Raw genomic sequence first — 25766 nt, forward strand, 5'->3', positions numbered from 1 at the left:
CTGTATACCCAAAAATCCAGTACTGGAAATGAGATCTGCTTTGGTTGTCGCAGTGTGTGGTTGTGTCAGTTACTTTTTTAGTTTTTACGTCCATGTTCAGCTTTAGTTTTTGATGAATTCCCTCTCTGTGACTTCTCCCATCTAATATGGATGCTACTGAATGAACAGACCTCCGACCACATTGAGAGGATGCTGATATTTGCTTTTAGAGCATATTTGACAGCAATCCTCAAACTTACCAAATTAGTTTTCTGCAGAAATCAGATGTCAGGTTTATCTTTTGTGAATCTTTCCAAACATTGTACCATGTTAACTTACTGTAGAGGCATCAGATTGGATTTTAAAGAGGGGGATAAGAGAGTAAGATAAACTGGCTTTACACTCTTACACACACATCATGCCTTTCCCCACTTTCGTCAGGGGAGAGTCTGTCTATCTCTTTCTCACTGCTCTCTCTCTCCCTCTCCCTCCCTCCCTCTCTCCCTCTCTCTTGCTTTGTCCATGCTGTGTTTGCTGTGCTCTCTGTCTGAAGCAGCGCCACACTGGAGCACTAATGAGCAGGCTCAGAGCAAACCCAACACAGATCTCCCATCAGCTCAGGAGCAGCAGCATCTCTGACGCCATCTGAGGCTACGAGGCACAGCACTGATCTGCAGTCAGCGGGGAGGCAGCAGGGGGAGGCGCACAGGAGAGGTCGTGAGGTGTCTTCAGAGGCGAGATAGAGAGAGAGAGGGAGGCATCGCTCCAGAGTTACAGCAGACCTTCTCCACACTCGGAGGCTGACCCACAGTGCACTTTCTCTGGCTGAAGACGGAGGGACCTTTCCCCCTAAGAGAGGAGTGCAGCCATGGAGGAGATGCTCACCTGCAGCCGCAGCCCTTTCTCCCAGGTGTTCGGGCGGCAGGGTCAGCTCATGCAAGCCAGTGAGTGTTAACTTAGTCTGCAAAATGTCAAAGTTGTATTTGTCTTGCTCCATCCTCCATCCTGATTTAGTGTCTAAAGCTGGGTGCAGACACTGTTCTTTTTGTATTAAATGCTAAACAGATACAGAGTGTTTTGTTATTATAATGTCAGATATTTAAAGCCAGTATGCAAAAATAAAAATGTTTAGGGAGGCAACAGTTGATGATGTCCCAGATTCACCAAAAAACAGTTTGTACCTAAAATGAGCACTTCTTTCTTAAAGAAGCTTTTTGTGCAATTCATAATTCAGTTATTTCAATATTTGTATATATTAGGGGTGTCAAAACATTTAATCTGTTTTCTTTCTTGTAAAATAACTTGGACATTTTTTATTAAATTCAGCTGCATGTAGCATCACGCTCTCAAATGTATGGGTTTGACAATTTTTCTGATTAAAACGACATAACATATTGTAATGTTTACATCAATATTGAATCATTTCTAGTTTGTCACTGCGATGTGTTAACGTTGCGGAGTGTGATGCTGCGCTGATGAGGGATGTGAAAATGTGTGCGCCCGTGTGTGTGTGTGCCCGTGTGTGTGTGTGTGTGTGTGTGTGTGCAGGAGCATCCTTTTCATGCGCACGGGTAACATCCTTTGATGTCTGTCTGACCGAACATGCCAGAGGTCTAAAAAGGGAACATGAGAAAGCTGTCAACAGACTTAAATTACTGTAAAAATTCAATGTATTTAATTTAAGACAACATTAGTCAATAACACAATGAACAAGTATTGCAATTAATGCCTTTTTGGAGCCATAATACTTGATTTTCGTCTAGACTGATTATCAGAATATATGTTAATAATATAATGCATTGTTGATTCCCAGTAAACTGAGTATTTGCTTATTTTATTAACTTATCTCCAAATAAAAAAATGAAATGCCTGTGCAATAAATGTTGCACTACGCACTTATTTATTTTTTGCAAGTATGCCCAGGAGTGAATTGGCGGTAAAATAAATTGAATTGTACTGTATTGATGCTTATGTTTTTTTATTATCAATATTGGAAGGGACTTTTTGCTTTAGGGGTGTTGCACACTCACAGTCCCCATGGAAACCCGGTCCTATGTCGGCACACTTATGCATTTGTTTGAATTGTGCTTATCAATCCTCACAGCATGACACAATCCACCTCGGATGTTCTGTACCAAGGTGTCTCATAATGTCTAAATCTGAAAATAGCATCCTTTGGCTCACCTGATGTGAAGCATAGTGATTTTTCAAAGGCTTTGCTTCACATTTAGATTGTATATTTGCATGCTTGTATCTGTTTGGCATGCTCTTCCATTGTGGTATGGAAATTGATTTGTTGTATTCCCTCAGTTAATTTGCTATGAGGCAGGACCTTCAGCTTTTTTGAGTGTAGCTCTACCTTGTCTAATTTAATTTTTTTCATTCATCAATAAATAATGGTGTGCTGCTAGAATGCTGTTTTGCAAAAGGAAAGCGTTGACTTTGTTTGACACATGAATGTGTCAATGTTTCAATGTTGGAGGGACTTCAAGCTGTCTTTGTGCAAGTTGTTTTTGTACTATCACACACTGAAAACACACTCGCACTGAATCATCTTTGGTATACATTTACTTTACACGTGCCAAAAAAGGGATCAGTTTATTCCTTCCACTTTTACCCCATTCAAACAAAACTTGAAAGAGAACTTGAAGTCAAACTGTGCTTCTCGCAGTGACTCCCCCCAAATGATCATTCACATCATAGGTGAGAGCACTGTGTGAATTACACCTAAATGTCATTCCCTGGTTGTGAAAATCACATTATCAATGCATGTGTTGTGCTGAATAACAGTCAGTCTTTCGCTCCCCAAGTTATCTATGCTCTTTGAAGCTTGTGCTGCATGTCTGCAATTTCGGATGTGCGGTAGAAGGGGAGGGGAAGGGAAGGCAAGGGGGGGAGGGAGGGTGGGAGAGAAGAGGGAGGGGATATGGAAGGGATGGGAGCAAGAAAGTGAGCAAGCTGCAAATTGTGTGAATAAGAGAGGGTGTTTGTCTTCTATTTTTAGCTACAACCTTACATACTGTTACACGGCTGCTGTGAGACTAATCCACAGTAGCGCTGGCTCGCAATATATGAACAGTAATTATACAGGGATTTATCTTTGGCTGTCACCCATCACTGGATCAGGAGTCGCTCTGCTATATGCAAAGGCCTGCTTGAGTTGCAAAGGAAAAAACCCATTACATGAGTGTTGCACATGCCCAAGGACTTGAATATTAACAACCTTCTGGTGGCAGAATAAAAACTTGACAGATTTTTTCTTCTTCTCATGAATCACATTCACGTGGCAGTGCCAGGTGAATAATCCTGCTACAACTCTCTTGCTCCCCACCGGTGCTGTGATTTGTTCTGTGTTCAGTGTTGTGACGAGTTGTCAAAATTCCCTGAGCAGCAAATGCTCCTGTTTTTTACGAGAGCGTGACAACTTAGTTCCCTAGCTACGAAGTGGTTCAACTTATCTCGGGAAAGTAATTTCTTACGGGTATTTTAAAGATAGTTGATAGGTAGAGCATACCTTTTTAATAAGAATGGTGAGAAGGAAATCCAATGGGTGCTGATCAATATAGTAGAGTAAGAACAAGCACAGATAGATTCACACACAAAAAAGCTCCAGACTTTTATTTCTTCCACTCCCTACTTGTTTACGATTGTTCTATTGTCTTTCTGCAATTGAAATGATAACATCCTGTTCCTCTTGAAGATTAAATACAATTCTCAACAGAGTGATGTCTGTTGAATGAGCAAGAACGTACTGCTCAAAGCCACAACATCCTCTGTAGGCTGCTGATAGGATTAAGGATCGATGATATCACTTCACCATGAATTGAGATTTCTTCCAATCATAACTCACCTTTTTTTTACTCTAGTGAAATAAAAGCTTCTTGTTTTCTCATGGCTGCTATTGTCTTCTGGCCCAATTTCCAAATAACATTCTCCAGTTTGAAATCAATATCCCACACAAATGATTGACCATTTTTGTAAATGTTGTTCAAGCTCAATTAAGTAAATATCTTCATATTGTTTCCCACTACAATATGTTAAGATACACTATGCTTATTTCTGCTTGCTCTGAAACTAAGATGAATTCACGGTCACTGATAAAGGTGGATGATTACTTCAGGATGAGGAGAGTATTTATTTTTAGTTTAGCAGTCAAAGTGGGACACTGTTTCCTCATTTTACCCTTGAATATTCCCTTAATACCCCTCAATAAACCGTCTGTAAATCCCTGCTCAGGAGAGGGGAACATGATTTGAAGTTTTAATATGTGACCACTGCAGGTGTAGAACATACTTTGGTCTTCTTTGAAGTGATTAATTCCTCTCTTGCTTCCACTTGTGTTATGGTTCCAGCACACTGACAGATTCCTCACACCTCTTTACCCAGTGGGCTCTCCTGCAGTGGGAGATTAGCTTCATGCTCTTGGTGCTGCTAATCATGTAGAAGGAGTCACGTTGCAGGAGGTTTTTCTGGTACAGTAAGTGTGTGCACTCAGCAAGGTAACATCAATATTTTTCAGTAAAGGATTTGGGCTGTTTTCCGCTCTTTCCTTGTTTAATTTATTCTAGTTTACGCTAAGGGTAACTTTTGAAAAGCCATTCTAACTGTGACTCTACAAGACCTGTGCATTCATACTATCATTTACCATGATGTGCTCCTTTTAACTAATTTGTAGACATTTTACCACGGGAGATGCATTATCGTTCAGCCAGATTTAAATTATCTCACACAATCAGTGAGGGTAAAATATAAAAATAATTCAGACTACAACTGTGAATCTTTTTTAATGTCATCTAGCGCTTTGAAGTACTTGGGTATACACATTGCTGCAGACTTTCAGGGTTAGCACACTCTGCTGATAGTGTGTTTTAGTGCTTTTCCTGGTGCATTTTGTCTACAAAGAGCATAAATAATGTTGCTCCCGGTGCTCACAAACAAACAGCAGTAAAGATATGATGTTTTCACTCTGGCTTCTTTTCAGTTTCGATGGCTTATTGAAGAATAACTCAAATTATATTATTTTGACTGTAGTTTCAGTTTCTCTTGGGAACTTATTTCCATTTGAGTGGGTCTGTGATCTTGATGAAATGTATGAACCAAAACGTAACTTAAAAAAAGTAAAGGAAGAGATTATAATTATGTAGCGTGACCTGATGTACTTTATGTCTAGACCTGTTATTGACCGGTCAATCAAAGATGAATGCTATTGGTCTGCACCAGTGGACATACTCATCCTCACATGAGATGGAAATCATGGTTATGCATCTGTGAAGCTAAATCACATCAGAATCACCATAGCTTGACACTGTGTTAACCCAGAGTAAGAACCATGCAAATATGTGCAAATCCAAAGGTGATGAAATTCCTCAGTCGTTGGAAAGCTTTTGTGTCAAGATGTTCTGGGAAGCATTTTTTCTTCGTGTAATAAAAAAGCAGACACCTTCAAATTAAGCTTTTAAAACTCCTCACAGAGGAAAACTGCTGTCAATGCAATTGTTCTGATTTAGAAGGCGGATCAAAGGACACCTGGCACACATTTACAATGCACCTTCCTTCTAGCCCCTGTGCTTGGAATTAGAAATCTCCCACTTCCATTAACCTTCAGATGAATGAGTGTACTGCCAGAGGAGCCTGATTTAATACAGAGAGAGGGTCAGCGGGCAATGTCTCTCCTTCACTTCATCTTTCTTGTCCTTTCTGCTGAACCTTCCTGATATAAACTTTGTGTGTGACCACATTCTGTAGCACATAGGGGTCATTCTGAATACACAGCATTTAAAATGGTTGTCATCTCCAGAGGGTTTACAGGAGATATAGTATAGCTATACTGTAGATATAGCCAGGTAATCAAAACACTGTTGATTTCTATCTATAGTGCAATATAATCCATAAAAAAGATAACATGTTTGATACTGCAGAGATGTAGTACTGCAGAGTGTGTGGAAATGCTGTGCTATAATAAAACCAAACACCTTCAAGGACTTTGCAGCTTCACACAGAGCTTCACACAGATGTCACAATTCATGATGAAAAAGTGTCTGTATAGCCTTTTCATTGTTCTCCTCAATACTTTGATGTGTTCATACATTTAACAAATCAAATCAATAGGCCTGAATGCAGCATATTCACTGCATTTGAATACAAGTGAATCATTCAACATTATGTGTTATATTATTTTCTTTATTTCAAGTCAGCTGCTTATTATTTTCCATAAACAATATTCACCAACATTGAGAAATTGCATATTTCTTTAAACCTATTTCTCTAGTTTAATAAAGATAACACAGATAATGTGTGCTGGGATTTTTGGTTAGACTGTACAATAGTTTCAGAGGTGGGAGGTCAATGAGTACATTTACTCAAGTACTTACTACAATTTTGAGGTACAAGTATTTCCATTACTTCTTCCACCTCTAAAAGAAAACAATCTACAAAATGATGCAAAATAATTTTTCTCATGAATTGCTGGTGTTGTATAACCAGTAGGAGACCTGTATTTTAAGAAGTAATGTTGGTTAAACTGTATGTCAATTTATTGAATATTTTTGTCGTAGGCCTATGTATTTTCAGCGTGGCACTTTGTAGACGCTCCCTGCTATAGTCTCTTCTCGGCTGCAGTCCAATGTTAGTTGTCCAGCTCGAAATACGCAGCATATTGGCTTGTTTTAATGGAAATAAGGTTGTAGCTTACCTACTACCACCTACTCTTGTTAAGAAACGTCGTTTGTCTTTTAGGAAGATTTAGTTTTTTAATTATTAATCCGTAAATGTCTAACTAGAACTATCTGGCTATCAGTTAGCGTTAATTAGCTAACTTTAACTAGTGAGCACCCCTCTTCCAAGTTTTGCCTAAAACAGATGAATTAATAATAATACCAAGATGAGTCTTTTTATTGGAGATACAACTGTATACAGAGTGCACTGTAGAGAAATAACAGAACAAACACCTGCTATGAGGTAAGGAAGCTTGCTCTACTCAACAAGGTGTTTATGCTACCGTTAGCTAATGTGTGTTGGTTTATTAGCGGTGCAGCAGTCTGTGGAGCTAAATGATCAACGTGTGTGCTAATTAGTGTCATTTATTCCCAATAGAGGGGAAAGGCTGATGCATTTAGACGGAGATAACAACATTGTTTTATGAATTTTCAGTCACTAATTGGTGCGTGGTGAATGAGTCACAGGTGTGTGTTAGGCAATATAGTAGTGCAAGTGATTTAATTGTATTTATTTAAACCCTGTAGGTAGGCCTATTGATGCAAACAGGTACTTATGAGTGAATAATTGTTTATGTGTAGCCTAAAGCAGCCCCTGTCAGAAATGTATGCTTTTGTGTTGCAAACAGCATGTTTTTATACAGACTTTGTAGGTATTACAAGGTACTTTGAGTAGTCGTCTGTGGTCAATGGGACACCTCTTATTAGACTTTAGTGCTTTTTCCATACATTTTGTTATGGAAAGTCAGCAGTTCCTTTATTGACAAGTTTCATTTCATTTCAAAGGCTTCTAGTAATGTGACCCAAAGGCAATGCAGCAATGTTGTAGCCTACACTTATTCACTGGTCAAGTAACAAGAAATTAGACTTAACAAACTCAGTGTTCGTATAAGATTATGGATTAGATTAAATAGGTAAGCAGCAGTGTTTGCAAGCAAGTCATGGGTTTGTACAGTTTTTGAGGATGATTTAAAAGTGTTGGTTTTTGACAAAGTAACTAAATGAATGTGTATTTTCTTCAGTACACCCCTGTTACATGTTGCTTCTTATACAAGCTGCACTCACATTGCCACTACTATGAATGCACAGGTGCCAGCAACAGAATCACACACAAACAGTCCACACTGAAACTCACAGCAGTTTAGTGACGCAATGTCTGCTGGCCAACTGGCATACACACCACCAGTCAGCCCTCCATGGTGCTGTTATTATCACAGCAGCCAGCAGTGACGCTCAGCAGCACCACATGCAGTCCACCACTAAGGGCTGGATGTTAGCCAACAGCCTGGCAGCAGGAGAAACTGTCTCTCCCCCTCAGCCCACTGAGACCCATTGATTCAACATAGTTGGCTTTGAATTTTGAATTGTACAGACTATAACATGTAGCTCAAATTCTGCTTCAACAAACTAACTAGGCTACATATTGTGTGTTTTTCCTGGACTCTTTAAACCACCAAAGAGGTATCTATGGGAGACACTTGTTACAACAGAAAAAGCACAGATTATGATATTTTAAATTATTTAAATCATGGTCTCGGTTAACTTAATACCCACATAGAAGCAGAATTTACATGAATCATACAAAATAATATACATCTATATTCATACATGAACCAATACATTTATACTATATATTTTCCTAAATACAAACATGCACAAAACTAAAAATAAATAAATAAAACCCACAGAAACAAAAAGGAAAAACACAAACAAACAGAACATACCCCAAAGGCTTCTTGTCTAGTTTTACAGATGTGTGTTGGTGTGGTAGATGTCACATGAATAAATAAAATAGTCTATAGTATCTAAAGTATAAAAACAAACATTGCTGTCTCACGTTGCCACATTTCTGACACGCGCTGTTTTCCCAGAGTGTAAGCCTAAAGGCACAAATGCACTTGAGTGTTACGTCAGAATTATTGGATTCAGCTTAAAAAATGAAACTTGACAAGTGTCAGTTGAACTCCATATGATCATGGGGGATTTCTGCCATGATAAAGCGACAAATACTTGTTCTCTGGCTCATCTGCAATGCAACTGTAATCCTCACTAATCGCTCAAAGTTGATTATGTTTGCAATTGTGATTGTTTTGCAGTGCGTTTTGTGTCCTTTTGTAATGAGTTGGACACGTGTTCCCTTTCCTGTGTTATTTCTCTCTCTGTTCGCTGCATTTATCTGCAGCGGCAGGTGGACGATGCGTCAGCAGCTGCATGTGATTCTTCTGCCAATCATGTCAATCCAAGTCTCTAATCCTTTCACTTTGCTGCTTCTAAATCCTCACTTCAGGCATCTGTGCTCTCCCATCTAGAGCAGTGGTTCTCAACTGGTCAGGCCTCGGGACCCACTTTTTACTTGGTCAATACATCGCGACCCAACATTTTGAAGCACTCAAATCTATTCAACAAAAAATCGTGCTGTAATATATACGCTTTTCAGCATACAATATTAATACAAGTGAAGTACAGTGCATATATCCCTTCACAGAACTAAAGTATGCTTTTAAAAAGGTTTAATGAGATGATGGAATCAAAGCTGAACTATATAAAAAGGCACACTTGCTGAAAACCCAACCCCAGCAGGGGGGGCTGGGGGGATTCTCCCCCAGGAGATTTTTAGAAATACTAACATAAACTATGCATTCTGGTACTCTGAGACGAAAATAAATAGATGTATTACTACCCGACATATTAATAATATTTTATGCCATTGTTTGTTTTTCACTTTGTTCTGACATCTTGCTGCGAGAAGAGTAAAGAGGAGATGGTCTGTGTGACTTACTTTAAATTGTGGGTAAGGGTAGATAGCTCCCATTGTTCTGTGACCTGTCAGCCATCAGACCGGGGGTCATATTTCATTATGTGTTCATTTCTATCTGAAGTTGTAACCATGGATGTATAAAAAAGAGTTCCACCACAAAGTTATTCTCCGTGGGGACTTCCGGCAACACTCTTGATTCTGATTGGCCAGAAGACTCGAAAAAACATCAGCAAAGATATTTGATTGAGAAGATGATCACTATGTGACAGAAGTTTTCAAAACCGTTTATGGTCTTCCAGTCCAACGCCGACTGCATGCACAGCGTTAGAAAATCGGGCCTTCAAAATAAAAGTTTGACTTTTTCCCCAAACTTTTTCCTTCACTCACACATCCGCGACCCACTCGAAACGGGTCCGCGACCCACTTTTGGGTCGCGACCCACCAGTTAAGAACCGCTGATCTAGACAATCCATCTCCACCAAGCTTTCCTCTGTGAGACGAGAGATCATTGATGAGTGATAAAAGATGAGACTTTAATCCCAAACACATGCTGGATTATGAGTGTTGCACATTTGAAGTAATGCAATATCGCCTGTAGTGACTTTGATAAGAGGAGGGGGGAACTTTTGTTGTTCACTGGTGGAAATAATGATCCAAGTCAATATCCAGCTGTACGGAGCAGTTTGAAAATAACCACTAACAGAACAGTCTCTCAGCTTTTGATTGGTCACACATCACATGCCATCATTTTCCTTAACAGATGCTTTAGAGTGTGTAAAACATTCACAGCAATTCTCGCCAGTAAAACAAATACATTTCCAAAAGTTAATTCAGACAGAGCATGGTGAATTAAACTTCAATCAAAGCTGAAAATTAAAGTGCAGGCGCTCAAAAATGATGTTAAAATATTCAATTCACCACGGTAGACAAAGCTTAATGCAACCCTTTATATCAGTGAGTTGGGACATGAATGACGACACCCTGATGAAGGAAAGGGACTCAAATGCTTTGGAATCAAATAAGCATAACATACAATGTTCTGGTAGTACAAGTTCTCTTTTGATCCTTAATGTCACACACTATCTCCTAGAAACTCTCCATACTAAGTTTGAACTTATGAAAATCAACGAGTGAGAATTAAGCTTGAAGTCTATATTTCAATGTTAATTTAATCAGGACACGTTTTGAATGGATATGACCCTCGGAAGCAGAATTCTCAATCAACGATAAATTAATAGTTCAAGGTTATCTTACAAATAGATAACTGCACTCAAGTGCTATATCACCCAACCAAGGTTAGAGGAAATGTTCCATGCTCCAGATGTGTGAAGAGGCTTAAAATCTCACTTTCCACTGTAATCATCAGAAGCCCCGCTGCCTAAGGGTGTAATCTCACTCTGGCCGAGGTGTTAGGATGGCACAGCGGGGGACAAAACCACAGAGAGCTGTTACTCTGAGCTGACCCCGAAGAGCCCTCTCAACAGTATGGTGGGCAGTGGTGACTGGTCTGCAGAAAAGCCAAACTAAACAACATGTTAAAATGGTTTCTGTTATGGAAAAGTAAACACATGCCTTATATGACCCTTTGAGTAGTTACAAATGATATTTAAGGAATATTTTAGCATTTTTGGACTCACTCTTTATACAAGGCAAGCAGTGGGATAATTTAAGGTTAGCATATCAACTCAAAACAGCTAGCCTGGCCCCTAAGGAAAAAGTGGATCAATTACCAATCTCGTTAAATCCATAAAGAAACCGAAGCATATTTTCCAGCCTTTTCTATCTGCCAATAATTTTTCTGGATTCTTAAAATAACTGTATTATTTTTAGAATATGAGAAAACGTCCCATCACAATTTCCTAGAGGAACAATCCGACCAACAGTCCAAACCCATACTGTAAATACGTGTTTTATTATCATAAAGAAATGAAACATACACATCTCACATCATATACATTGGATAAGAACTATTTTTGAACTTTTTTGCAGATTAAATTACAATAGAGAAATTCCAAAGATATATATTTCTGGTAATTTGAAACTTCCATCATTATACAATTTATCCAAAAGAGAGCACAACACTCGACTGAAAAATACATCTGTATAGGCTATGTTTATTTATTATGTATATTAGTTTATCCTTTTACCTGGGCAAATAAAATCAACAATCTCTACACGACTAGATACCACAAAAGCAAGATAATCGTTTTTTTGTCCTTTGAGTGAACCATTATTTACTATTAAAAATGTTTCCCTTGTCATCATTAAATCATGTACGCACTTGTTCAGCTTGCTCGTGTCTTTGTATGTAACTCTGCAAGACATGTAAATAGAACAAAGCGATTTAATGAGCCGCTCCCTGAGTTGTCGGTGCTCTGCGACCATTGCAATCTCATTAAATTAGGCACAGGGAGGCTGTTTTTTCACTGAATTAAAGTTCCCCGATGAAATGCAACATTCAGGTGGATCTCGAACACTAAACCCTGACAGAGGGCCGTTCATTATACATGTAATCCTTCTTGTTTATGTTTTGGCAGCAGCTTCCACCAGCCCCCACAGCCGAATCAGCAGGGATGACAGTGAAAGGAAATGGTCTTGTCAAGTGTGATTCATGCCCCCCCCCCCCCCCCCCCTGCTTTCTCTCCTGGTGCCAATACACAGACTTCTGAAGTGTAGTTTGAGAAGTTGTGTTATGGCAGATATGTCTATTCACATTACAGACTGGCACACTTCCTATAGACAGCATCATTTTCACTGACTTGCGGAGCCAGGACATTTTCAGTGGGGTGGCCAGGATGGAACCAGTGATCATTTTGGGGTGGCATTGAAATCATTATTATATGAACATAAAAATACATCTCACTAGAAAATAAGGGGTTATTTAAGGCACCTACATTATTTGGGATTAAGCTAGTGGTGGAATAGATCAAATAAAATAACTATGTTTTTCGTATTCCCGCAGGCAAAGTATCAACAAAGCTTACATTATACAAATGTAATGCAATATACAGACTGTTTAGCTTATGGTGATCAGCAGCACTATGAGCTCATTCTCTCAGTGTATCATCAGGAATACAGAGACACACATAATTTAAATAAGAGTTTTTTAAATTAAATTATTAGTTAAGAATAAACATCTTAAAGTAAATAACAATAGCCCTTAACCCTGTAAGGCCCCCGGTTGTAATTTTACAACATTACTTTAAGCTATTCTAAAAAAGTCAGTTAATTTTTTTTTTTGTTTTTTTAAAGACTACATTTACATAGTCAAAAGGTCCTTTTGTTTAGCTTCACAATGCTATTGGGTAGGGCTGCACGATATATTGTGTTGTGACGATATGCGCATGCGCGATATTCACATGCGTGGTCGTGCGATTTGTTTTTAGGACTTGCGATATTAAATTGGCAAATTAACTCAAACACGTCATGTTACAATTATTTTGCTGCTTGCTACAAAAGGAAAACTTGCTCTCATGTCAGGGGTACTTGAGTGAGTGACTTGCAGGCTCTGCATGCACAGAAAACCACCAATCACAATCAAATCTCCAAAGCAAACGGACCGGGTGATTAAGGTAAAAACACTGAATAAAGTAGTTTCATGTGTTTCTCCAGGGCAGTTCGGTGCTGCTAACCGAGCTAGCTCAGCTTGTTGCTCTGATAACTTAAGATCCAGACGTCCGTGACTAAAATCCTTCATCCGGTTAAATATAGTTAAAAAAATACCAATTGTATAGCATTAAAGTTCAAGAAAAGATGGTTTGGAGGGAAAAAAAACGGTCTTTTCTTCAATTCCTGTATGTTTTCATATCGCAGGGGGGAAAAAATCGCAATGTCAGTTTTTTCCAATATCGTCCAGCCCTACTATTGTGTAGTAAATGTGTTTATAGGTCCTGCCCTCTGGCCATACACTCACACAACCATGGGCGCCACCAGGGATATTTGGCCCCATGAAAAGATATCACATTGGGCCCCACCACCAGGCACAGGCCACGCCAACCAAGCACTGCTGTAACCACACCTCCAGAACCCAACCGACTCATTTAGGCTTTAAATAACTCTACCTGTACAGGCTTGCATCTATCTTGTAGTCCAATACTAACTGCACAGTATTTACTGCAGACGTGCAACATTCTGCTGCAGTATAATTTACTATTTGATATAAGACTAACATTCCTGACAATAGATCTCAATAGTCGTGGCGTAAATGCCTTTTTAATAATAACATTTTTGAATGGAACATTCTCAACATGAATGCATAAATCCAAATAAATATAACTTAAATATGTGGAAAAATACTGTTTGAAATGTATAATTGAAATTAGATGTTAGCTTTTTGTTTTGATATATATATATATATATTTTGTATTCCAGTCACCCTTTGGTAAGTGGCATGTGGCACAATGCTGCTCACCTCCTTCAGTTGGGAGAAAAGCTGGTTCAGGTTCAGCATTAGGGGGGCTGCTGAGCCTAAAGATGGATCTGTTGGTCCTGGCACCAGGGGGAGGGACAACTGATTTAGTATGAATAGCTGCTAAAAATGTACCTGCATTTATTAAATGTCAGCTAAAAGAGCAGTGAAATGAAAAACCTCTGAATTTTCTGTATAGATATTAACAGTACTTAATGTCAGCTTAGTAAAAAAACAACATGACAATTATTATTTACAATGGACTACTTAGCTAACAGACACATTTCCACCACTCATGGACCACATCCACCTTTTCTTTTGAACAACTGGGTGACATACTGTCACCCTTTAGTCCCTCTCCTTTCTTTTCTCTTTTGAAGGCCTGACTTTGTGAGTCATTGAGACATCGTACACACGTAAGTACTAGCATCCCTGCTCCTCACATGCTCTCACTCTCTGCTAGAAAGTGTAGGCGATGCCGCACCGCGTTTGGAGGTGGGACCAAACCATTACATGTAAATAGAAGGGGGTGTACAGCAGGGTTTCCGCTAGGATTTTTTCTCGCCGGTCAAATGTCAGGACAGCATTTATTTTACCGGACAAATTTGAAACTTACCGGTCATGTTTCAATAATAATAATAAGAATTGTGTAGCAGAGTTTCCGTTAGCAGGTAATTACCGGACTAGGACCGGATATGCTGATGTTTAAAACTCAGTTAATGGGAGTAATTTTTATATTGCTTCAGTTTATAATCATAACAGATCGAAAAATTCAGATTCATTTTTCAATAAATTATTCCTCAAACAACATAATTATTACATTCAAATAAACTACTTGTAGTAGATGAAGTACATTATTCAAAAGTTTAAATTAACTTTGAATAATAACACGGGAGATACCAGAGCCTCTCTTTTTCCTCTCTCCCTCTCTCTCCTGACAGCCCGTCAGTTTCTCATGCAGCTCACTAAACAGTGGGTGGGGCAGCCGGGGCTTCAGGTGATTATGCAGCAGCTGATCTGATCTCTCTCTCGCGTCCGGTTACACTTCTCTCGCGTTTATGTCCATATCGATCAGATCCAGCTCTCCTGATCGGCCTTTATAGAGAGCACAGATCAAACTATTACGAGTGAATATCGGCCGTTAATGATCGGCGGCCAATCGAACGGAGCATCGGACATTTTGACTGGCAGGTTTTGAATTTACCGGTTTTTATTACATTTTACCAGCTAAAAACCGGTAATTACCGGCTAACGGAAACCCTGGTGTACAGAGGCTTTGGATAATTAACTTTTGGAAGAAAATAAGTTCATTGAATTTTAAGTTTAGTGAGTACATTATCGATATAACGTCCTATTAATGTTAATTATTGATGAATGATGAAAGGTTACTTAAACATTTTTTTCTTAAAAATAGTTTGGGCCCCTGTGGTGAGGGTGTTTGGGGTGGCCAGGATTCAGCTGGGGGCCATGGCCACCCCCCAGCTCCGCCACTGTGACCAACACCTTCGCCACTGAAAACACTCTCATGAATATTACATACTCCAACATCAAAAGGAAAATAGAGGAGAGTTTGAGTGAGAGTAGTTTTTTTTTTCAGTTTTATCTTTATTTATTTTATTTATTTAATAGTTTATTTGGCAGGGACAATGCACAGTAATGAACACTTAAAACATTCAAATGTATCAAGCGTAACAGTGCCAGATTTAGCTTTGAGCTCATTTCCATCCGCAGTCCCTCACATAAAACATTTAAGAAAATTACATTTTACAAACATAGCAAAAACAAAATACATGATATGCAAAAAGTGCAAAAGAGCAAGAGCAGCATACACGAGTATTTACCACATGGCAGTACAATATAGCAGTTACGACATATAAGGTGTCGTAGCGTATTTTTATGTTTTTAAACCATACAAATATATATGGCCAGTTTCTCTAGTCTGACTCCAATTTTCTTTCATTTGCTGTAATGTTTTTGCTAATGCATTCAGCATTCCCCATTAACTGCTCATCCGTAGGTTCAGAGAAAGTGCATAATCCTGTTAAAGAGCGTCAAAGTCATTTCACAGTCAGAGATTTTTTGTCTTTAAAATTCACACCGTGCTGCAGAGAGAAAAATTGAAGCGCCACATTTATCCTCCCCCGTGGATCAGAGATGTTTGCGGGGTGCTCGGGAGTTCAACTTTGAACTTTAGTTTGAGTTGTTCCAACCGGGGATCCACATTTAATCATCATAGTCAGGCAGATTTACCAAACAAATGAAAGTATGTTGTTACAGCAAACACAGGCAAAGCCTCTAGATGCTTGGCCTAGATCCAAACTTTGACAGCATCTACAAAGACAGTTCTTATAGTTCAGAGAAGCGCTGAGAACTGCACTCTCCAGGCCACCCAGTGTCTATAAAAATACTCCACAAAATCTTCTCAAGGCATACAAGCCAGACTGTTTTTGAGTCATATTAGTTTCAATTTAGCTAGACTACCACTGTGGCGTGAGTTGAATCCTTCCTGTTGGTGCAGAGCTTTGCGTCGGCTGTGACCAAAATCAAAATGGTCCAGAGACAACAAAGAATTAGACACTACGCTTTTCCTTTTAACTCAAGAGGCCTGAGTGTATTTACGAGGCTACATTATTAAGAGAGGATGTTTAAATAAGATTAGCCCAATTACGTTGAGGCCTCGGCCCCTTTGTGCCAACACATCAGACACTTTTTTGTTTGTTTATTATTCTATCTCTCGTGCTAAAATAGAGTACAAGCTCAAGCTGCTCTGTAATCCAGTCAACAATGGAACATGTTGTTACAACTGCAGCAGAAAAACACAAGAATGAGGGCAGAGAGAATAGGAGAGCATATAGAGCTCAGCAAAAATAGAAGGGAAAATCGAGGAGGATGCATTCTCTGCTGGAGGGAGGAATAGACAGATATGGTGAGCCAGCGCTGTATTTCTCTATCACAGCAAACACACACAAACATAAGAACTCCCGCATACACACACGTAAACAAACCATCCAGGAAACCACATCCCAGTCCTGCTTCTCTCCCTTTTATTCTGCCCTTTACAGCGGTAACAGATACGATTAGTGGAGTTTAATGAGCTCTGCAGAGATGAGTGTTGCTGGCTGCTCTCTGCTTCACGGCTACAGAACCCCCGGGGTTCAGCTCCTCCGATCCACTGATGTGTGTTCCTGTTCTCTGCCTCTTTATCAGCAGCATGCAAATCCTCTGCCGGGACTGGAGGTGGTAGTTTCGGTTGCATGATGTGCATTTGTGTACAAACATGCATAATGGTGTATGTGCAACGTCTTTATGGTGTTAACGTGGTGTGTGATTTATATTTGGGATTTATAGTACAAAGTGTTCTACTCTATGCCGTGCCACAAGCAGGAAAGGGCTGCCATTGATGATTACGTATTTCTTTATTTTTTTTAAAGGGTAGTTGTGGTTAGGGTTACGTCTATGATTAGTCCAAATAAAATGAGGCCAAAACATGCCCGAAAAATGCCCATCACTAGCCAAATATTACGTCCTCAGATTCAAAGAAATCCTCACAAACAGAAGATAATAAACATATTTTCTCAGTTAAAGTCTGAAACAATTAATCGGTTGTATAAATGTAATAATCGGACTGTCAGCATGCGCTTTTTAATGTCTTCAACGGGTCAGAATATAGTACATCCCTCCTGAAACGGTAACCTTGATGCCAGGTGGTCAAATTAAGATTAGCTCAAATCAACATGTCTATAACTGTCGACAAAAGTCTTAATCAGCAATTTCAATGATCAGTGGTGCGTGAGGTCTGTTCTTGCTAAAATATGTTTTATCTTTATCTTTTTCATTCATTTGATCCATGAATCAGTTTTCTTGCATATTTTATGACGATGCTTATTGTGCCTCTTCTTCAGTGAAGGTTTTCTTTTGATGGCTCACAAGTCTTGACACTCAAAACCCACAGAGAACTTCTTTAAACACGTCGAACATCATGTGATCACACATCAAGTGCTGAGCCGTTATAACATCATCTAAGGCGATATAATATGCTAATCCTCTTATAAGTGTTTAACATCACATTCCTATCAGGTCATATATTATCACTCAGACTCATACTAGATATAAATGTAATGATTGGTTGGTTCTCTTTGCTCTTTATCTTTTAAGATGTGAGGCTTTGATGGATTTGCCTTCATTTCACAGAGTATTTCATTCAAATGCGTGTGCTGTAAACAAACTCGGACTACTTCAGTTCACAGGCATTCAGATGAACAATATGCCAATACTGCCAGGGGGCAGTGTTGTATAGCAGTTTTGGATGCTGCATCTCCTCAGTCAACATCTATGGCATACATTTACTTCAGGACTAATGTCTGATTCTTTTTAAACTCATCCGTAGTCAGTTTTAATTTGCATCATTTGATTATCATTGATACATATTTGATTTATATGTTTCTTTCCTGTCTTCTTTTCTTCATTCATGCGCCTGCAACAGCTTCAGTCATTGACAATAAAAGATAGATGTTATCATCACTTTTTTTTGTTTTAGAGTTTATTTGACACCGTTTTTGTTGCAGTAATTCAGAGACTAGAGTTTGCCTTAAATAACAATAATGTTAAGGTTGTTTTAGAGGTGCAGACTGTGCTCTATAATGCGCACACTAAACCACATGCATGGCTTCCTGTGAAGCACGAGAGGAACTAGTTGCACTAATATTACCCCAAAAGGAGTAGTCCCGCCTAGGGCTGCACGATTTGGGGAAATAATCTAATTGCGATTTTTCTGACAGATATTGCGATTGCGATTCGATTTGCGATATTTGTTTTTAAGCGACCCAACGGAAGTTTATTGTAACATGCGGCCATAGCTCCGGCTAGGAAGGTCGTATCAACGTGCTCCCGTCTCTAGCACCCCCGCAGCCCGAGCTACGAGTGAAAGAAGTAAACTTACATGAAACTTCCGTTGGGTTGCTTTAAAGTCAAGCTTCAGTTTAAGATTCACCCTGTAATAGAAACATGTGATGGAGCATTACTAACCTGACTCAGAAACCATCTAGGAAAGCTCCATTGGAAGCCATTTGGAAAAGTATTTCAAAAATACTTGGCAGGTGATTGGATCAATCTGTCTCTCACCTTCTATCATGGGCCACTTCTGATTGGTTAACAATGGCTGGTACATGTGGAGCACAGCACTTCTGATTGGTGTGGATGACTGACACACAAGAAGAACAAAACAAAAAAACTTTAAAAAACAAAAAACCGCAAGCTTTGCGATTTGATAACTGCATCATTTAAAATCCCGATTTCGATTTAAAATTGATTAATCGTTCAGCCATAGTCCCGCCTGAAATCAACCCAATAATGTAGCATAGATACATTAATGCAATCTGAGCATCATTACATAATGTTGATTTAAAAAAAATACATTAAAAAACCATACATCATCGAGAAAGCATACAGTAATGTCAGTTTGATGTTTTTTCCGTAACATTTTGGTTTTTGAAGGTCCAACACTCAGCCCAACCATTATTCATCACCTGGCCTATCAATTGTCATCACTGACTTCAGACTGTTTTATCTGACTTTATCAAAGCGCCATCAACCCCTCAGAACTTCAAATGCTGCTGGAGCTTTGATACCTCAACTCTGTTCTTTCCCATCCACTTGGCCCGTAGGTGAATTAGTGCCAGAATCAAATTCTAAATAATACATTAAAATAGGGACTTTATGATAATGTTATTCACATTCTGAAGTGAAATACCGACTATGTTCTAAAACAGGGATTACAATTGATAGAATTACTTCTGCACATGATTGAACATTACGCCATCACTTTATATGCAGAGTTGCAAAGTGACAGTTTTCGATAGCGAAGAAGAAGTTGGTTCCCCCAAGTTCAATAAAGAACTCTATGGATCCTTTCACAGCTCAGTGAATAGCAGAAAACGCAAGTCTGACATCAGAACCCTCAGAACTGAATTTTGGCTCGTCACCTACCATATTTCGTGACATTTCTCCAAGATTTCATGTGTGCTATGAATAATTCCCAAGAAATAAGCCCCTTTTTATCTCGACATAAGCCTGACTTTCTGCACCCTATTCTATTAGGTTTACTGCATACGTTTTTTCATAAATGTTTCATCGGTAGTGATCTTATTTCGGCTGGTACCCAAAGTTGTCCCTACAGAGCAGATAAAGCCTGACAGGGCGTCTCTGTGGCCTCTCATCCTCGTTGTTCAGCTCCATAGGAGGACTTGTGAGGCACTTTGTAATGTGTCTATGCAGGCGAGACACCCATGGAAAGAAAAACAATGACAGAAAGAAGACGAAGTGAAGTAACAGTGGAGGGCTCAGCAAGAATTACATTTTATTTTGTGCAACTATTGTTACCTAACTACTGCAATTTTAGCTCTCTGTTTCTTTAGCACATTCATCCCTGCCTCTCAGATTTTATGTTTGCTGAAGGCGAGCTGTGGGGAGAATCTATTTCAGTTTGCACAAGGAGACTGCTGAGACACGGGGATGTGTCTCTCGCAGGTTCATAGTTTGTCTGAGAAAAGATGCGTGATGTATTTGATTGCTTTTTCTTAATGTGAATGCGCAATGATTACGATTTTTGCGACTGGACAGTTAATATTCGAAGAAGAACATATTGTGTGTGTGTGTGTGTGTCTTTCATAATCAATGGCTCTGCATTTTAATTAATGTTAATTTAATTGACCCTGTCAGAGAGGGGGTTATTTTACAATGTATATTATTGAGCTTAAGGTTTACCGTGCTTTTGAACTGGACTGTATAATAATGAGAGTGGGGCTACAGTTTCCGATTACTTTCTTGAATATTTCCTTCATTGTTTGTAGCCTTTATTTAACCAGGTGAAAGCCCCTTGAGATCAAAAGATCTCTTTTTCAAGGGTGACCTGCAGGACATTAGTTACACATGTAACATAAAAACAACAGAACAACAATAAGGATGACATACAACATAATGTACAGGGTACAGTTTACAAACTCTATTTACAGAGACAGGTACCATGAGTATCAAACAGCATGTCACCCAGCTGAGTTTTAAAATGATGTAGGGGAACCAAAGTGCTCAGTTTTAAACATGTTTGCAGACTGTTAGTGAAGGCAGACCTGCCTTGGCATACAGGGTACAGTGATGAGTAAGTGCTTTACAGTTAGTAACAAATCTCAGTGCACTGTGATAGGCGGCATCTAACTTTTCCAGGCAATGGGCAGGTGCATTCATATAGATCAAATCACCATAGTCCAGCACAGGTAAAAAGGTCACAGTGACTAGCCTTTTCCTGGCTTCAAAAGAGAAACAGGACTTGTTTCTGAAAAAGAAACCTAGTCTAACCCTCAGCTTTTTAAGCAGATTAATGACCTGAAGTTTAAAAGTAAGACAATCATCAAGCCAGATACCTAGGTATTTATAACAGGTAACCACTTTGAGTACTTGTCCTTGCATAGTAACAATATCCAAAGCAGTGTCTGTAGTCTTTTTAGCTTTAGAAAAGAGCATTACCTTGGTTTTCTCAACATTTAAAATAAGCTTAAGCTCAGCGAGCTGAGTCTGAATAATGTTAAAAACAGCCTGTAATTTAACACCAGCCTCCTTAATGGAGGGACCTGCACAGTACATCACGGTATCGTCCGCATAAAAATGTAAAGTAGCTTCATCCACATTTTCACCTAAACTGTTGATATATATGGAGAATAAAAGTGGACCTAAAACCTTGAGGAACACCATTAGTAATGTTTAACCACTCAGAAGATAGCCCATCAAAATGAACACATTGGGACCTTTCAGAGAGGTAGTTCACAAACCACCCTACGGCATGGCTGGATATGCCGATACTGAGTAGCCTCTGCTTTAAGATGCGATGATCGACGGTATCAAACGCTTTGGAAAGGTCAATAAATAGAGCTGCACAACTCTGCTTATTATCTAAAATACTCGTAATGTCATTTACCACTTTCATTGTGGCAGTGATGTTGCTATGTTGCTTTCTGAAGCCTGACTGATGTTTAGACAGGATATCATTTTTACATAAAAACTCCTTTACCTGTTCACTCACTAGGCGTTCGAGCACCTTCGCCAGAACTGACAATTTAGAGATTGGCCTATAGTTATTTAAAATAGTTGCCTCCCCTCCTTTTAGTAAAGGCAAGACATAAGCTGACTTCCATACTTTTGGAATTGCATTTGTGCTGAGAGAGAGGTTAAAAAGAGTAGTAAGAGGAAGAGCAATAAAATCTGCAGCTATCTTTAAAAAGAAAGGTTCTACGTTGTCCGGGCCAGCCGGTTTCTTAGGATCTAGCTTAGATAATGCTTCATGAACATTGTTTGGTCTATAAAAATGTCAAGAGCATGAACAATGCCATCTCCGTTTCGCAAAGACCAAGAGGAGGTCTTTAAAACTCTTATTTTGAATAGAATAACATTTTGAAAGGGGATACTATAGAAGCAAATATTTACATTTCAGAAGTGAGCTGCACTTTTGGTATTTGTACTTAAAAACATGTCTTTAACAGATGCCGATTTATTTTTCTGTTGATCAACTTATTGATTAATAGACTAATTGTTTCAGCTGTAGGTGTCTTTCGTTTTGGCAACACCATTTACAAACACAAGAAGGGAGAATTATTAAAAACCCATGATTAAAATGACAGTTTGTTATTCAGAAGGGCCTGCATGTTATTTGTTTGGACAGTAGAGGGCACTAAGAGTCAGCGTCTGAACTAACATCTGCCAAAGCTTGAGGGAAGCGGTGAAAAGGCTTCACACAGAGCTGCTGATGTGCACCTGTGTGGTTACCACTTCAGGTACATTATACAGGAAGGTAGCAGGAAGAGAACATGTTACCTTTTGCCTTTTGGAATCCACCACATAAACATGTCGGAACAAACCCCAGCTTACTGTAGTGCTTGATGTGATGCGCTGTATGAGAGAGGTGGCTGGAGTGTCTGTGAACCCGGCGCTCACGTATTCAAACATCTGACGGCTGCTCCAATCTCACCGCCAGGGGACACGCTCTGCCTCTTCACCCCCCCTCTTTCCCCTCTTATCTCTGCCGCCTTCGGTGCCGACTTGTCAAATTTCCTCCTCAAAGCTTGTTAGCTCGGAAATGTCAGCCACGGTGAAAGATTTTTATTTTGGTTATGTAACGCATTAATCTATGCGCTTGCTCTTTTTTTCTCCGTGTGTGAAAGAGGCTTTATATTTACATCCTGAAAAGACCCTATCCAGATTCTTGGCCTAAACTCATCCTACTCAGTATGGATTTAGCAGATTGGATATATTTTAATTTGCCAGAAATGTGCCAGGGCATTTCTTCAGCAGAACATGAGATTGAATGTTTGAGAGTCTGTATCAGGTGGCCTCTTCATCACGGCACCTTTGACTCCCTTTTATAAGTGTGACATTTTAGCAAAGTTTAAACACTGAAGAGATGGATAATGACACATTGGGGGTTAGTATAGCCGCTCATGAAAAATACAACAGAGATATTTATGCTAAAAAGGCACAAAAATATGGAAATTGCTTTTTCTCACACTCTTTCCTTTTCCGCCATGTGGGTGGCCTCGGAAATAGTTGTGGTGATCTTTCAGAGGCTAAGGGGGATTAATGGTAAATGGATTGAAGAAGTGTGTGTGTGTGAGTGTGAGAAGAAGGAAATACAGTGGGGCTAGCTATTTTTTTTATGTGGAAGCCCGGAGAGGAAACCTGAAAGGAGAGGTTTGCCAGGGACACACAAGGGCAAGAGCAAGGAAACAAAAACAGGATGGCTCTCAGGCCGACACGGAACATTCTGGACCAGAAATGGCGTTGACAGAGAAATCAGTGTGACAGTCGGAAACCTTGTTCTCCCAATGTTATCTCTGCTGTTCCTGCTCAGAGAGAGCCAATACATCCACAAAGGAAGAAGAGATATGACTGTGTGTGTGTGTGTTTTTAATGGCGCTCTGGTATTTAAAGCATTTTATGATGCACTTAAGCCTGCCTGCACTGATAGCAACAGCATAAAAAAGCTATAATTTCAGTTTTTTAACCGTCTTTTGTAATGCCAGTTAAATTCTACAGATTAATGACTGATGTTTAATCATGTCAAAATCCAAATGCTCTGAATGATAACTGGCTTTTGTTTTGTGTGTCCCCTTCTAGCCGTGCAGTCTCTGAACAGCATTAATGACCAGATTGCAAGCTTCATTGTGACTGGACCCAAGCCTGTGGAGCCGGACCAGCCTGTGTTCTCTCCTCCTGAGAAGGAGCCGCTGCAGAAGTCCATGACGCTGATGAGGCACCTCCTCGTGGACGCACAGGTACAAGAAACCAGACATGTGTTTGCATTAGAAGAGGGCAAGGGGAGCTAAAGAAAGAGAGACTCATCAATGACACAATAGTTGTTACAGGATACAGGTTGGGGGAAATGTATAACATCAAACTTTGTCAATACTTTGCATCATATGCCCCTTTAAGACACTCAACAGAATCAGTTACTTTAAAGGGGACCTATCATTCAAAATGCACTTTTTTATGTCTTTTATACATACATATGTGTCCCCGGCGTGTCAGGGAACTCACAAAGTGTCAGAAAATAAATTCCTCTCTCTTTTACTCCTTGCACAAATCTCTGAAAACGGGGCTACAACGAGCTGATCCAGATTTGCCATTCAATATGACGTTATTTACGTCATATCGGATGGCACCCACGTGGTGGACCCACGGCCCTATCAGAAACTCACAATCAGAATCAATGCCCGACGTGTTTTGGACGTAATATGGTCGGTGTTTACATTAGCAAGCATCGCTAACACTCACAGCTAACCTGTAATGGAGAGAGCACATGTGTGAAGAAGCAGGAAATAAAAAGGAACTCACCTTGTGGTAAACCGGCAAGAGAAAAAAGCCTTTGAGCTCCATACTGTTTCAGAAATAATCCTTGATGTGGTTTTGGCGTTTCATCACCGCAGCATTTATTTTAGAGACAGTATCTGCCGGGTCCCGCATGAGCAGCATAAGTTCGGCCCCCTCTTTTATTTTTTATTATACCCCGAATCAGCACTTTAGTAACAGGAAGTGAAATAGAGGGATATGAGGCATGGCTAGAATTGGTGATCTGGTTGGTATTTTGAGCAAAACATTTCAAAGACATGTTTTTTATAAATGTTTATATATCTGAGACCTATGCTATTGCCTAAAAATGGCATGATAGGTGACCTTTAATATTAACTCACACAAAACATATAGATATGATATAACTATTTCATGAATGGACTATCACCTCCTGTTGTTGGAGGTAATGGTTGTTGGTCAAGTTTCTGAGCAGCTTGCCACTAAAATGAAAATAGTTCATCCCACCTTAAGTGAGCCTGACTTCTCATTGTTTAAGTTGTTTTATGGCTAAATATATTTAAACAAAAAATATTAATCGATTGATCAATCGTAACCCTAATTGAGAGATTGTCAGATTGAAAAGCATAATTAGTGGAACAACAATTTGCAATGCAGTGAAAACGCATGTAATCCACTTTACCATTGCAGGATAATGTGAAAAATGATCACACCCTAGTTTGTGCCAATACCTGGCAGACGTGTAGAGCGGGAGTAGAATTCATGCTTCATTTTGCTCCAGTGCAAATTGTTTGTGAAGACGCAGAATGCTGTTTCTCAGCCGCTCCGGCAAAGGGCCTCAGATTAAATGAAAATATTGACTTTGTGTAATAGGGGTGCAACAACAAGGTTACATTTCCTCCATCAGAGTCAATTGCCACTTAAATTCCCTCAGTGTGATAACAGATCCACTGAACAGAACATAGAAAGTATTATAGCAGTAAATGATTTTTTTTTCTTGACACCCCCTGTTGTTTGACTGAATCTTCTTCCAAGTCCTCTTATTCCGAGGTGACCCCAG

General features: G+C 39.4%; 1 protein-coding gene across 4 annotated transcripts in view; it reads left to right on the forward strand.

Moving 5' to 3' along the window:
- Positions 1-572: 572 nt before the first annotated feature.
- The window catches only part of kazna (kazrin, periplakin interacting protein a), a 212790-nt gene continuing 187596 nt past the window's right edge, over positions 573-25766 (forward strand). For 2 of the 4 annotated variants that reach the window (XM_034209100.1, XM_034209101.1), the window contains exons 1-2: positions 573-923; positions 24017-24174. In XM_034209100.1, coding sequence (XP_034064991.1) covers positions 848-923; positions 24017-24174 — 234 coding nt within the window. In that variant the 5' untranslated portion in view covers positions 573-847. The remainder of the gene's footprint in view (positions 924-24016; positions 24175-25766) is intronic. The other 2 variants (XM_034209102.1, XM_034209105.1) reach the window with 2 other exon arrangements.

This window comes from Gymnodraco acuticeps, unplaced genomic scaffold, assembly GCF_902827175.1.
Source record: "Gymnodraco acuticeps unplaced genomic scaffold, fGymAcu1.1, whole genome shotgun sequence".
Lineage (NCBI taxonomy): Eukaryota > Metazoa > Chordata > Actinopteri > Perciformes > Bathydraconidae > Gymnodraco > Gymnodraco acuticeps.